Source organism: Leucopleurus acutus, assembly GCF_964270905.1.
Source record: "Leucopleurus acutus genome assembly, chromosome: 12".
NCBI lineage: Eukaryota > Metazoa > Chordata > Mammalia > Artiodactyla > Delphinidae > Leucopleurus > Leucopleurus acutus.
The window spans coordinates 12,875,243-12,890,655 of NC_139154.1; the positions used below are offsets into that span (position 1 = coordinate 12,875,243).

Genomic DNA, 15,413 nt, shown 5'->3' on the forward strand with positions numbered 1-15,413 from the left:
ATTCTTACTATGTACCTGGCATCAGCTCAACCTTGGTAGACCCAGAGCACATCTCTCAGAAGTCTCTACACATTACTCTCTGGTGGGTGAGGGCCCCCTCCCCTTTGCAGATTCAAGTGAGGAAATGAGCTTAGGACTGAGCGGGCCTCAAGTTTTAGTCTAAGTTGCCAGTGACTGTCGGTAAGGCCTGCAGGCCACCTGAGAAGGTCCCTGGGGATGCCAGCTGCCCCGTGGTATCAAAAGAAGCTGAGAGCTACTGCTGAAATCTAAAGCCTCACGCCACAGAACATAAGTGGGAAACCTCCCTACCTCCCTACTGTGGAACGAGATATCCTGGGTAGGAGTAAAGGCTGTGTATCTTAGCCAGGACAGGAAAGGAAGGGAAGAGCGTGGACGGAGGGAGGCTAGACAGACAGACAGACAGACAGACAGACACACACACACACACACACACACACTACAGCGGAAAAAAGAATCCTGCCCTTAAGCCACCAACATAGAAGAACAGAGGACAAGAAGAGGCACCTACTTACTTTTTAGTGTATTGTTTCAATTTTATTTTGTCATGTGTATGTATTATTTTATAGTTTTTTAAAAATTAAATGAAATCACTTATACAAATTGTGAAAAAAGCCACCATCCTATCTCTCTTTTTTTTTTTTTTTGCGGTACGTGGGCCTCTCACTGTTGTGGCCTCTCCCATTGAGGAGCACAGGCTCCGGACGCGCAGGCTCAGCGGCCATGGCCCACGGGCCCAGCCGCTCCGCAGCACGTGGGATCTTCCCGGACCGGGGCACGAACCCGCGTCCCCTGCATCGGCAGGCGGACTGTCAACCACTGCGCCACCAGGGAAGCCCCCATCCTATCTCTTCTGTGACCATACACAATTGCTGTTTTCATCAACACAGAAAGTTTTTAAAAGTTACCAATGAAGAGGGAACTGCCCTGGTGGAGGGGTGGAGAGAGCAGGATGGGGATGAGTGAAGAGTGACGGGAAGAGTGTACACATGAGGCGTGATCTCCAGTCCTGGAAGTAAACAAAAGTTAAAGATGCTTCTAGGAAGCCAGAAGGTGCAGGACTACCCCGCCCCCCTTTCAATTATAAACAGAGCTTAGAGCAGCTGAGTTGGTGTCCATTCCCTGGAAGGGAAAGGGGGCCCTGTGTCTGATGGGTCTATCCCATGTCCATTCCCAGGGCGAGAGGCAGGATGGAGAGGAAGGACTCTCCTAGAAGGAGACCATGATCTGTAATACCTGGAGGTTGGCAGGAAAAGAGAAAGCAGACTGAGGGTGTGTCCAGGCTGTGAGCTGAGGCAGGCAGGGAAGGGCCCCAACGAACCATTCCCTGCAGAAGCAGAGCCCACGGTGCCAGGAGAGAGGCAAGGGACCCTCACTTTCCACCCACAAACTGCATGGACGGCGCCAGTTCAGAGGGACTAATGAGGGACCAGATGAGGCCTCCACATGGGTCAGGAAGAGAGGGGGATTCTACCCATACCTGTGCACATGCTCCAAATCCCCTAGTTATCAGATGCCTTCCTGTGGCATGCAGCACATGACCTTGATCCTATGGCCTTCCTCCCCATGTTACCCACAAATATGTTACCTTATGTAGCAAAGGGATTCTACAGATGTAAGTAGGGTAATTACTCAGCTGATTTTAAGATAGGGAGATTATACTTGATTACTGAGGTGGGTCTAATCTAATTACCTGAGACTTTAAAAGCAAATGCAGAGATCTTTCTCTGGCTGGTGACAGAAGAAGATGGAGATGACAGGGTGGCACACGTCAAGGAAATGGGGACCTCAGTCCTACAGCCACAAGGAACTGAATTCTGCCAACAACCTGAATGAGGCTGGAAGTGGAATCTCCCCAGACTCCAGGTAAGAGCCTAGGCTGACCCACACCCTGGTTTTGGCCTTGTGAGGTCCTCAGCAGAGTTCTCAGTTGACTCTACCTGGACTTCTAACTCACAGAAACTGTGAAATAATAAATTTGTATTGTTTTAAGCTGCTAAATTTGTGGTAATCTGTTACTGCAGCAACAGAAAAGTAAATACACTGGGACTTCCCTGGTGGTCCAGTGGTTAAGAATCCACCTTCCAATGCAGGGGATGTGGCTTCGATCCCTGGTCGGGGAATTAAGATCCCACATGCCGCGGGGCAACTAAGCCCGCACACCACAACTACTGAGCCCACGCACCACAAACTACAGAGCCCACACACCACAACTAGAGAGAAGCTCACACGCCGCAGTGAAAGATCCCACGTGCTGCAATGAAGATCCCGCAACCAAGACCCGACGCAGCCAAAAATAAATAAATAAACAAAAATTTAATTAAAAAAAAAGTAATACATCTCCCCAAATCAAAATCAAATCCATCCCAGAAACAGTTGCTGAGCACTTATTAGGCATGAGACTAAAATTCCAGGGCCATGGGTAAAACATATTCCAGCTACCAGGGAGCAGCATATCCATCATCAGGCAGGATTTCCACCCAGGAAAGAGCAGCAAGGCTGAAATGCCCAAAACCCCCGGGAAAGAGCTCATGAGACTAACGCTCTCCCCGCTTTGTTCATGATAAGGGACAGGAGGACAGCAGGAGGCCACCTGGCACCAGACAGAAGGAGGGCATCATTAAGAAGGCTGCACGACATGAAGTGCTGGCCATGCTCTTTAATTGACTACACAATCCTCACTGGGTCTGGCCTGTTCTCATCTCTGCAGGACAGACAGGAACCTCCCCACTGTAGCTCTGCACAAAATGAGGTCCACCTCCTAGTGCCAGCCTCTGGGGTCTGGGGAAGATGAAAAAATGGCTCAGCAGAGTTCCATCTCCAGTCCTGGAGACTCAGCCCCGTCTTCAGTCTGTTGTTTATCTGGGCACAGGACAGGGCAGAGTGGCACAAGCATATTGAATTAGGTAATCCAGATTCCTTCCTTCCAGCTTAAGGCCATAATAGCTGAGACATCTATCTCTCCCAGTAGAGATGAAAGCCAGGCTCCTTCAGGGGAAAAACTACACACTGAGGTCATTAAGGCCACTGACCCAAGACAGGATTCAGTGAAGTGGTGTTCAGAGAAGTGGATGTCTTTGATCTAGGACATCCCAGAGGGTAAGTCCAGGCTAATCCTTTCTGGGGTAAGAACTTTTTTTTTTCCCAAAATGGAAATATCTTTATTATTTTCCCTGATGAAACCTGATCATGATAAAACATTCACACAACACAGCAAATGTGAAACTGACCCCATGATCCCAAGTTGCGGAAATAACCTTTGCTAACAGACAAGTATGTTCCATACTATTTTTAGTACACATTCACATGTGCACAAACGCAGACCCTTTAGATACAAACAGGATACTGTATATTATTCACAGCCTCTTTCAGCTAAGACACAATATATGCATACAAACACCTAGCTTATGATTTTCACTTGGTCCATTGCTGTAATAGCTGCATTGTTTATGAGAGAAAAAGCTGTCCATCGAAAGGGGACTGATTAAATAAATTATGATCCATCTATACCATGAAATTCTATGTGGCCTTTAAAAAAGTAGGTAGATCTATTTATGCTTACGTCAAAGTATTTCAAAAATAAATTTAAGAAACAAAGTGAGAACTGTTAGGTATACTACAGTACTATTGTTTTTTAAAAAAGGAAAAGTATGTGTATATGTGTGTACGTATACACACGCATACATATTTTAAAAGTATATACAATTGTGAAAAGCAGTAACGGTGAGAGTGAATGGTGTAGGGGAGAAACTTAGTTTTATGAGAGAAACTTAGTTTTATTGCACACTTTTGTGTACTGTTTTTCTCCTTTTTATTTTTTTTAACATAAGAATGCTTCTTTACCAGCTCCATTCATTGAGGAATTGTGTTTATCTTGCCCATCATTATATCACCGTAAGAACAATACCTGCTCTTACATGGTCATTCAATAAATATTTACTTGAAGAACAATTTTACAGACTAATTGATTTGAAATGTTCCAGTTAGCATTCCTGCACCTGCTTCTCTGTGCTAATAAGGTTTGAGACTGCTTTCAGATCTTCCCACCTCTCCCTGACACTTGGCAACATCTTTCCTGGAAAAGTCCCAATTCCCGCAGTACTTACCAACAAAGGAAGATGTCGGTGAATGTCTCTGCTGTGGTGAAAAGTGCAAATATAATCCAGTACATCATCCATTTGACCTGTTGAAGGAGAAAGCAACAAAGCTAGCAGAAAAGGTCAAGGATGAATGGCATCCAACTTGAAGAGAACAGGCCCCGAAAGTGGAAGCTGAGACGTGTCCAGGCGGAGTGGCCTGCATTGGTAACCCCTTTTCCTATCTTTCCCCAGGTTGGTCCAGTTCTACTCCAGACCTTGGGGCTGGGGGCAAACAGGCTGTTTCCACAACTGACCCAGGCTCAAGCTCTAAGTAGACTTTAGGTGGCCTTCAATAGCCCTCGGGTGAGCCAGGGAGACCTGAAGACCAGCAGTGACTCAGGTTTCAGTCAGCTCATTTGCCCAGGACTAAAACACCAGGTGAATAAAGTTTTCAATCCTCCACAGAGACACACACTGGAATAAACTCTAACCTGGCCAGACTCTCTGATATGGAATGATGGTAATCCTCACTGGTCATTTAACAAACCCTTCCAGGGACTTCCCTGGCGGTCCAGTGGTTAGGACTCCATGCTTCCACTGCAGGGGGCGTGGGTTCAATCCCTAGTCGGGGAACTAAGATCCTGCATGCCATGGTGTAGCAAAAAAACAAAAACAAAAACAAACAAAAAAAACCCTTCCATGTGGGAAATCCCCACAGTCCCTCCCAGAAACTGGATCTTTTCTTTTAATCTCCCCCATGTGACCATACTTTTCCATTTCTACTGTCTCTCTTTCCCAGTTGAGGCCTTGGTCCCCTCCCTCCTGAACTACTGCAGGGGTCTCCTGACTGCTTCCCTGTCTCTTGGCTTTCCCCTCACCAATCCAGTCTACAAACTATCCCCATACTAATCTCCCCCAAAGCATGAACTCAACCTATTAATCCTCCATTTAAAATCTTCTAGCCTGCAGCATAAAGTCCAAATTCCTTAGTCTGCTCCTTCTGGCTTTCGGAAATGGTGGGGTAGTTTTTATTGGACTAATCCTCTTGCCAATAACGATAATAAACTCTGAACAAAATATTTTATTTTATTGATTGATTGATTGATTGCCTGCCGCGCCGCGCCACACGGCTTATAGGATCTTACTTTCCCGACCAGGGGTCGAACCCACACCCTCAGCAGTGAAAGTGCAGAGTCCTAACCACTGGGTCGTCAGGGAATTCCCTGAACAAAACGTGTTAAAACAACTGTTTGAAGGCTAGAAAAGCTATCAAAAGCTGGCAGAAACTGGAAAGGATCCAACTCTTGAAATAAGGGGACCACACCAGAGTAAATCCATGTTGATGTAGTTAAGGAAACTCCCTAGCTGGCAAATCATGGGGCAGATAGAACTCCAGAAGAAATCCATAGTCTTATTTGCCTGAGGAAGTGGAAAATAGAGTTTGAGACTGCCAATGATGCTGGAAACTGAAAAGGAAAAATCCCCAGTAAGAGGGAAGCCATAAGGGTGTAGGCCCCCAAATCCACATATAAATTCCTTTCAATTTCTTGGCTGGCTCCTGAATTGCACAGAATCAGGTAATATTCCAAGGTGACTGAGTAAAATACAGCTGGAAAACTGAGAGTTGAACAGAGATTCAGTTTCTGCCCACTGGAGGAGAAATAGAGCTTGGAGTTCAAGTTCTGCCAAATTAGAGGAGCTTGGTAAACATTTGGGAATTTCCAGTGAAACACCTAAAAGGCCATACCTTAGGAATAAAAATTATGCTCTAGGACTAAGAGATTAGCTCTAGGACTAAGAGCAAAACTGAAATACACCTGCCCCAGTAAAACATAAAACCTAGCTGCCACAAGGTCAAGATGATCTGTCAGAATTTAACTGCCTGTGAGAACAAAAATTAACGTTCTTCACAAGAAGGCAATGCAGGTCTAGAGTTCCTATGATGTATTATACATAACAGTCCAATAAACAAGGAAAGCTATATATATGAAGAAACAGGAAAACATACTCCACGGTTAAGAGAAAAACTGGTCAATAGAAACAGATCCATATCTGACCTAGATTTTACAATTAGCAAAGACTTTAAAAAGTATAAATGTGTGTTAAGACAACTAGATATTCACATGTGAAAGAATGAAGATGGACTTCTACCTCACACCATATACAAAAAATGAACTTAAAATGGATTAGAGACCTAAATGTAAGAACTCTTACAAGAAAACACAGGAGTAAATTTTTGTGACCTTGGATTAAACAATGTTTTCTTAGATGTGACATCAAAAACACAAGCAATGAAGGAAGAAAATAGATAAATTAGACTTTGTCAAAACTTAAAACTTTTGTACTTCAAAGGATACCATCAAGAAAGTGAAAAGACAACCCACAAAATGGGAAAAAAATATTTGCAAATCAATATCTGATATGGTATTTGTATCCAAATAATAAAGAACTCATACAACTCAATAATAAAAAGACAAAACCCAACTTAAAATGTGCCAAGGGCCCATATCTTTTAGAAAATGAATCAATAATTAATAAATCCAATACCCATTTATGATAAAAACTCTCAGCAAAGGAATAGAGGGGAACCTCTTCAACTTGGCAAAGAACATCTACAAAAAACACTACAGCTAACATCACACTTAATGGTGTGAAATTAGATGCTTTCCCACTAAGATCAGAAAGAAGATAAAGAGGTCCCCTCTTAACACTCCTATTCACTATCATACTGGGAGTCCTAGCTAATGCAATAAGACAAGAAATGAAATAAAAAGTATACAGACTGTGAAGAAAGGCATAAAACTGTCTTTTTTTTCAGATGGCATGACTGTCTATATAGAAAACCTAAAAGGACTGACAAAAACAAAACCAAAAAACCTGGAACTAATGAGCAATTATAGCAAGGTTTGAGGACACACGGTTAATATATAAAATAATCATATAAAAAATATAAAAACCAATTGCTTTCCTATATGCCAACAAAGAACAACTGGAACTTGAAATTTAAAAGAAAAATACCATTTATATTAGCACCAAAAAATTTAATTACTTAGGAATATACCTAACAAAATATGCAAAAGCTCTGTATGAGGAAAACCACAGTACTCCGATGAAAGAAATCAAAGAAGATTTAAATAAATGGAGAGATGTTATATGTTCATGGATAGGAAGACTCAGTATTATCAAAATGTCAGTTCTTCCCAACTTGATCTATACATTCAATGTAATCCCAATTGAAATGCCAGCAAATTGTTTCGTGGACGTCAACAGATTAATTTTAAAGTTTATATGGAAGGGCAAAAGATCTGAATAGCGAATATGATACTGAAGAAGAAAAACAAAGTTAGAGAACGGACACTAACTTCAAGACACAAGCTACAATAATCAAGACAGTGTGGTATTAGTGAAACTACAGATAAATATATCAGATAGACTGGACAAATAGAATAGAGCTCCAAAACAGACCACATAAATATAGTCAACTGATCTTTGACAAAGGAGCAAAGGCAAATCGATGGAGAAAAGATAGTCTTTTCAATAAATGGTGCTGGGAACAACTGGATATTTGCATTCAAAAAAAATTGATAGATATAGGTGTTGATCTTACATCTTCCACAAAAATTACTCAAAATGGATCACAGACCTAAATGATAGATGCAAAATTATAAAATTTCTATAAGATAACACAGGAGAAAATCTAGGTGACCTGGAGCTTGTCAATGAATCTTAATACATCACCAAGAGTATGATCCATGGAAGAAAAAAAACTGATAAGTTAGACTTCGTTAAAATAAAAAACTTCTGCTCTGCAAAAGACATTGTTAAGAGAATGAAAAGACAAGCCACAGACTGGGAGAAAATATTTGCAATACATATATCTGAAAAAGGACTTGTATCCAAAATATACAAAGAATACTTAAAACTCAACAACAACAAAAATAACCCAATTTTTAAAATGGCAAAAGATCTGAAAGACACCTCACCAAAGAAGATATACAGCAACTTATTAACAAATATTTTGTTATAAAGCTAAATTTTTCTTCTGTCACCACTTAACAAGACACTTATCCTAGGAGAAAAAGGATGGGTTCAATATTATTTTCTTTAAAAAGTAGAAATATGTTAAAGAATCTATAGGGAAAGGTAGATATAATGAGTGAAGAGATGGGAGATTTCAAGAGAAAGAAGGAAAATTTTTAAAAAGAACTAAACGATTCCTAGAACTGAAAAATACAATATCTGAAAAAAAATTTTTTTAATTATTGAATGGAATTTATAGCAGCTTGGGCACAAAAAAAGATTTGTGAACTTGAAGATAAGACAATAGAGTCAACCAGGCTGAAGCCTAGATTGGAGGAGGGCAGGTGCGGAATGAAGAGTCTCAATACCTGTAGAACAGCATCAAGCAGTCTAACACATATGGAATAGGAATTCTAGAGGAGAGGAAAAAGAGAACTGGACAGAAAAATTATCTGAAGAAATATCGACTCAAAATTTCCAAAATTTGACCAAAATATCAAACCCACAAGACCATGGAATCCAATGAATTGAAGCAAGATAAATATGAAGAAAACCACACCTAGCCACATCATAGTAAAACTGCTAAGGAGCAAAGAGAAAATCTTAAGCAAGGGAAAAAAGACATTACATACAGGGGAATGACAATAAGAATTATAACTGACTTTTTATCAGAAACAATGAATACCAGAAGAAAATGGAATAACATCTTTAAAGTGCTAAAAGAAAAAAAAAGTGTCAACCTATAATTCTATACCCAGCAAAAATATCTTTCAAACATGAAGGCAGTTCTGGTAAATCTCCATTGTCTTTGTGACTCTGAAACATGTGGCACAACAGATTAATTAGAGGACTTCTCTATTTAGAAAGACAAGACAGTCCCCTGGAAACAAGGCTGGCTTAGTCCATCAAAAGAAACTACTATCGGGGCTTCCCTGGTGGTGCAGTGGTTGAGAGTCTGCCTGCCGATGCAGGAGACACGGGTTCGTGCCCCGGTCCGGGAAGATCCCACATGCCGCGGAGCGGCTGGGCCCGTGAGCCATGGCCACTGATCCTGCGTGTCTGGAGCCTGTGTTCCACAATGGGAGAGGCCACAACAGTGAGAGGCCCACGTACCACAAAAAAAAAAAAAAAGAAAGAAAGAAACTACTATCTAAGATGCTACATGCTACCAAGGTTATCTGCAGCAGAACGGGCTCCTTATCAGGGAGCAAACAAGATCTAGTCCAGTTGTAAAGTCCATGGCATACTGGGACCCAAGATCCAGGAATTCCCAACACTGGTATCCAGATACACTGCCAGGAGCCTGAATTCCCTCTCTGGAGGCTTTTTCTTTTTAGTGTTCAAACCACACTCTAGTATCTTTGGTTAAAAACAAAGGAAAATGATAACAACAATAAAAAAAATATTTTTCCTTGACACAACGCTTAGATACAAACTTCTCCAGTGGGTCACCTACACTTGCAGTGTCTACTTCCTCATTCCTCACTTACTCAGTGCACTGCATCCATTACATCAAAACTGCCCTCACTGGGGTCTTTGTAACATATTTCAAGGGGGTGTAAAGGACCCTTTTTCAGTTTTTCACTTGACTTGCTTGACTTTTCAGCTAGACGTGAAACTATCACTTACTGAAAAGCTCTCGCAACACTACCTGATTTCCCTCTCAACTTTCTGGCTACTTCTCAGGCTCATCAATTCCTCCCCAGGGCTTTGTTCTTGACATCCTCTTCTAACCCTAGACTAGACATTCTCCCTGAAGGAAGTTCTGCATTCTTCACCTAACACAGCCAATGAATCACTTCCACCCTCTTATTTCTCTTGAACTTATCTTTTCTCCATCCCTCTACCATTACTTCAGACCACCACCATCTCCTGCCTAGAACAAAACTACAGCCTTTTGATTGGTTTTTATACCTCTACCCCCTTCCCAATCCGTCCTCCATATTCCAGTCAGAATGACCCAAATTTGATGATTCTCCTTCCTAGCTTAAAGCCTTCAATAGCTCCTTATTGTTGTTACAATAAGGCCCCAGTTCCTTAAATTGGCTTACAAGTCCTTGCATAAACCGGACATTGATTACCTCCACCAAAAGCTCTCCTCCTCACACATACCTTCTCGAATTTTCCACTCCAATTATAACGAACCTCTTTCAGTTTCCTAATAGAGCATCTTCTTTTGCCTCCAGGTTTCAGCCCTCGGATATCAACTTAACTGTCATTTCCTCCAGGAAGTGCCCAAAGTTTACGTATCCTCTCCTTTTTTCCTCCCATGGTATCGTACATGTTCCCTGTCATAACACTTACCACTCTGCTTTGAAAGTATCTGTTTATTCTGATGTTCCTCTTCCTACATTGTAAGTTCCCTGAGAGTAGAGACCAGTTCTTCTTGCACATCATTATATCTTTTGTACCCAAAACAGTTCTTGGCACATAGTAGGTTCTAGGTGAATATGCCTGGATTAGAATGTTGGTTGTTGTGAATGGAAAAGAAAGAATGGTCTCAAAAAGGTTGAGATGGAATATACTTTGGAAAATACTGGCCTAGGTGGCTTTTTGAGAAGACAAAATTAGATAGCTTGCAAAGCAACAGATGCTCCCCATGAGATGGATGGCTAGGTATACATGGGATGAAAGGGTCCTGGTGAAGCCAGGGCATGAGTGACTGATAGTTATGGAGCCTCTCACACTAGCAAGAAAGTAAAGAAAGAGCCAATTTAGGGAGAAGAAGCTAAGCTCCATGAGGCAGAGGACAGTCTGAGGGTCCCAGAGGACATCCAAGAAGAATGCCCAACACGCCTCTGGAAAGGCAAAACTAAATCTCAGGAGGGGGGTTGGGGCTGAAGACAAAGGTGAGGGAGCCAAGGCAGAGAGGAGGCTGGAAGTGTTAGCCTAAAAGAAGTTTCCATCATGTACTCCTCCACTTTAAAACACTTTCGTGCAGAAGGAAGGGTCTGAGAATGACTCACTGAGCTTCACAAGGTAAATGAAATACTGGTGACTCATTCACGGAAACCATAAATAAATTACCTGGAAATGGTTTTCCCCACTAGGCCTCAGAGAAACCAAATGTAAGGTATTTTTCCAAGATTTGAAATAGAACTTGCCAGGTTTGAGGGATTCTACCCAAAATTCCCTGCAAGATGAGGGGGAGCTTGGGTGGGCCAGCATCCAAAAAAGAGACAGAAAGTTATTGCTGATTTGCGAGGTTATCACTGGGGGCAACTCTGGAGTGGAGAGTTGACAGCATAACTGGGAACTCCCCCTGGACTGGTCAAGCACAGGAATGAGAAGATAGGAGAGCAGTGGTAACCCTAGGCCATAATAAAGGGTGGGAAGCAGAGCTTGTTGACCTTCCATGAGCCACAGAGGTGGGCTGAGACCCCACAGCCCATCAGACCCTGCTCTCAGGGCTCCTGGGAGCCTGCAAAAGGCCTCCCCCATGAGCTGTGGAGACAGCAAAGTCAGCCACCTCTTAGCTTCGCCTCACCTTTAGCCTCCCCGATGCAGTCACACTAATATTTCTTGAGCCTCTCACATTTCCTCCTGCATCCGGGCCCTGCTTCTGCCTCACGGGGAATTCCCTATGCCAAATGACTGAGAAAGGACAAATGTGAGGCTGGTTGACAGATGAGTCTGCACCATCTGCTGGCACGAGCTCACAGTGGACAACTGTATAGTCAGGGGTGACCTGGAGGGAGTGGGGAAGGAAATTCCCTGCAGGCAGAACTTTGAGCAGCACAGTTAGCCTGGAAGAAGAAATGCCCTGAGGTAATACATTTATACTGTCACCAGGTTTATTAACTGTATTTTCTTATTTTCTGTAGTCTTGATGCTGTGACATCTGGGGTCCTGCTGACCAGAGAGAGACTGCCCTCTCTAGGACTAGCTAATTCTTGAGACATTCTTGCCCCAGAGCAAACATGCAAACTGCCCAATCCAGGATCCATACTCCAAACTACCTCCTTTATGGAGCTCTCGTAGGTTGAGCCAATACTTCCCAGCCCTAATCACCCCAGGACCTGGTACCAGATACCTAGAGGCAGCCCCCACACCCCAGAGCCTGCTTAAATTATTCCAACTAGCCAGTTCTAAGCTTGCTTACGCTGCCTTGCTTTGCCTTTCCCACAGAAACCGTGATAAAGGTCATTGCCCGCATTTCCCTCTCACTGACCCTGGTGCTTCTCCATGTGGCCCTGCATGGTGTGTTGTGCCTCCTACTTCCAGGGAAGTGTGAGTAAAAGCTTCTGCCTCCATGAGCCATTTCTGTGTCTGCATGCCTTACCATACCTGATTAAAACAAATCTGGGATACATTTTAAAACACCACGTAAGAGTTTGGATAGAGGATGAGGTACTTGGAAGGGACAAGACTGAGCGATTGGTGTTGAGGTGGTTTGGAAATTATACGAATGGGCCCACAGAACGCAAATATTTGTGGTCCTTGCTAATGCTCACCAAAAGGTCCTGATGGCAGAGGAGGCTCTTGGTAATCAGGTGGATGAGATGACCCGCCCTTTGCATGTCTATGAGCCTTTTACCCCAGCATGATATTGCATGTTCAATGGGCTCATGGACCAGTGGTCATGTAGACAGAGGGAACACATGGGCTCAGCAATGTTCATCCCTCTCACCAAGGGCGACCTGGCCATGACCCTGCTCAGACACCAAGTAGCCAGCAGTAGTGACTAAGTATCTCTAGGACAGTCCCATATCTTAAGGCACCAGCCAGCATCCTGGGAGTAGGCTCATCATAACAAGCCCCTTCCTTCATAGAAAGGGCAGCATAGACTCTTTTGTGGAATATTCATTTACTGGGTATGTGGACTGGCTTTTCCCACTGCCATGTTTCTGGCAGCCATACAGCAAGCTGTGGACTCAGTGAGTGCCCTGTTCATTTTGATGTATCCCAACATTGCTTCTGACCAAGGGCCCTCTTTTACAGCAAAAGAAATATGACAGTAGGCTGATGTTTTGGGGAATCACTGATCTAATCATGTACCCCAATGCCCTGAGGCAGCTGGCCTTATACAATGCTACAAGAGCTTTGGAGAGTTCCAGAAAAGAACCAGGTGGGAGTCAGCATTCTGTGAGGTGATACGCTGTCCTAGAGGATGCAGTTTCCTCTCTGAACTAGTGACCAACACAAGGTACTGCATCTTAGCCAGAATCTAAAGGTTCAGGAACCAAGGAAATGAGGGTGGTGTTTCTTATGATGAAGCCTAAGGCCAGCTCCTTGTAACTCAAAGTGTGGTTCATGGGCTGTGGTTCCAGTTCACTGGAAACTCCTAGGAGCTTGTAGAATCTCAGGCCCTACTCCAGAGCTAATGGATCAGAATCTGCATTTTAGTAAAACTCTCTATTTATTCATATGCATGTTAAAGTTTGAGACTCACTGGTCTAACCCACTCACAACACTTCTGCTTCTCATCCTCAAACCTCCGAGCTCTGCTTTTCAATAATTTTAGTACTCGAAAGATGGACGCTTCCGTGAGGGATATAAAATGGTTCTGATGAAGTGGAAGCAGAGACTAGAAGGTCACCTGGCCATTTCAAGACCACCATGCCACCAGGAAATAGATAATAAAAGGACTCATGGTCTTTCATGGGTTGACTGATCCTGCCTATCAAGGGGAACTAGAGTTGCTACTACACAATGTGGCAGGAAGGAGGGTGGATGGAATTTAAGGGTCCTCTAGGGGATCCCCTAGTATTGTCTTATTCAGAGGTAAAGTCAATGGATCACTACTACAACCCTACAGAGGTAAGACTACTAAGGCCTCAGATTCCTCAGGAATGAATTTAGGCCACACACTTGGAGAAGAAACCACACTGAAGGCACAGGGGAGCACTGACTGGATGGTGGAAGAGGGAAGTAATAGGAAAAGTTGTGAAAGACTTTGGAATGGGTGTCCTGTGGAATGCTAGGTGCTGTCCAGAGCAGCCTTCCGAGTTATCTTAATTCTGCAGGTGTCTTGTTTTACAATGTCTTTGAGCTATTTCGCAACTTTGTAAGTTACAGAAAACTGATTACAATGCAAATAATTTAGTCTATAGATGTGCCAAAGAATTTTGTCCAGTGGAGGTACAATTGGGTCCAATGGCCCTACTTCCCAAGAAATCAGTTGAATATCTATGAACAAATTCATTTAGTAATTCCTCAATGCTTATATATATATGTTCTTTGGAGTCTCCTTTGAACTGTTCTTTAACACCTTACTGGTTCCCTCATTATTTAAGGAGTTAAGTAAAATTTTCAACATGTGTCAATTCTATATTTGTACAAGAATCATTATTTTACCCTTTTAAAAATCATCTTTTGGGCTTCCCTGGTGGCGCAGTGGTTGAGAGTCCGCCTGCTGATGCAGGGGACATGGGTTCCTGCCCCGGTTCGGGAAGATCCCACATGCCGCAGAGCGGCTGGGCCCGTGAGCCATGGCCGCTGAGCCTGCACGTCCGGAGCCTGTGCTCCGCAACGGGAGAGGCCACAACAGTGAGAGGCCCACGTACTGCAAAAAAAAAAAAAAAAATCATCTTTTAACAAAAGACATATATACCAACTATGAACTCATGACCACTTGCCTAAATAAGGACTGTGCCTTCTATCCATTTTCTTCCTTTCTGTGTTATGTATAGATTTAAATATTTTAACTAATTTTATTTTTATTTATTCTCCTTCTCCCCCTAATATAGTATATACGGTGTATCAGTGACGGTGCACTTGACAATTTAATTTTTAGAGTGTTGAATATTAAGGTTAGATCCTGTCAGAGCCGGAGGATACTGGATCTGGAGCTGGACTCAGATGAAGAATTGGATTTAGCAAGCATCAATAAATGAGTGGTAGAGAATTCTTGTTGGAAGGTTTTTTTTCTTTTTCTTTTTGGCTGAGTTGGGTCTTCGTTGCTGCGCGCGTGCTTTCTCTAGTTGCGGCAAGTGGGGGCTACTCTTTTTTTTTTTTTTTTTTTTTTTTTTGCGGTACGCGGGCCTCTCACTGCTGTGGTCTCTCCCGTTGCGGAGCACAGGCTCCGGACGCGCAGGCCCAGCGGCCATGGCTCACAGGCTCAGCCGCTCCGCAGCATGTGGGATCCTCCCGGACCGGGGCTCGAACCCGTGTCCTCTGCGTTGGCAGGCGGATTCTTAACCACTGCGCCACCAGGGAAGTCCCTGGAAGGTTTTTTTAAAAGCCAAAACCTGGGTAAAAAAGTGGATGTGGATGTTGTGCAGCCCAAGAAGTAACTGTAATTTAGATCATTATACTATGTATTTTCATATATATAATATACAGGCATACCTCGTT

At 43.1% G+C, this 15,413-nt stretch overlaps 1 protein-coding gene across 4 annotated transcripts in view; it reads right to left on the bottom strand.

Moving 5' to 3' along the window:
• The window catches only part of REEP1 (receptor accessory protein 1), a gene marked incomplete at both ends in the record, with an annotated part of 107,641 nt that overhangs the window by 36,023 nt on the left and 56,205 nt on the right, over window positions 1-15,413 (bottom strand). For all 4 annotated transcript variants that reach the window (XM_082851972.1, XM_082851971.1, XM_082851970.1 and 1 more), the window contains one exon: window positions 4,125-4,201. In XM_082851972.1, the coding sequence (XP_082708098.1) occupies window positions 4,125-4,201 (77 nt within the window). The remainder of the gene's footprint in view (window positions 1-4,124; window positions 4,202-15,413) is intronic.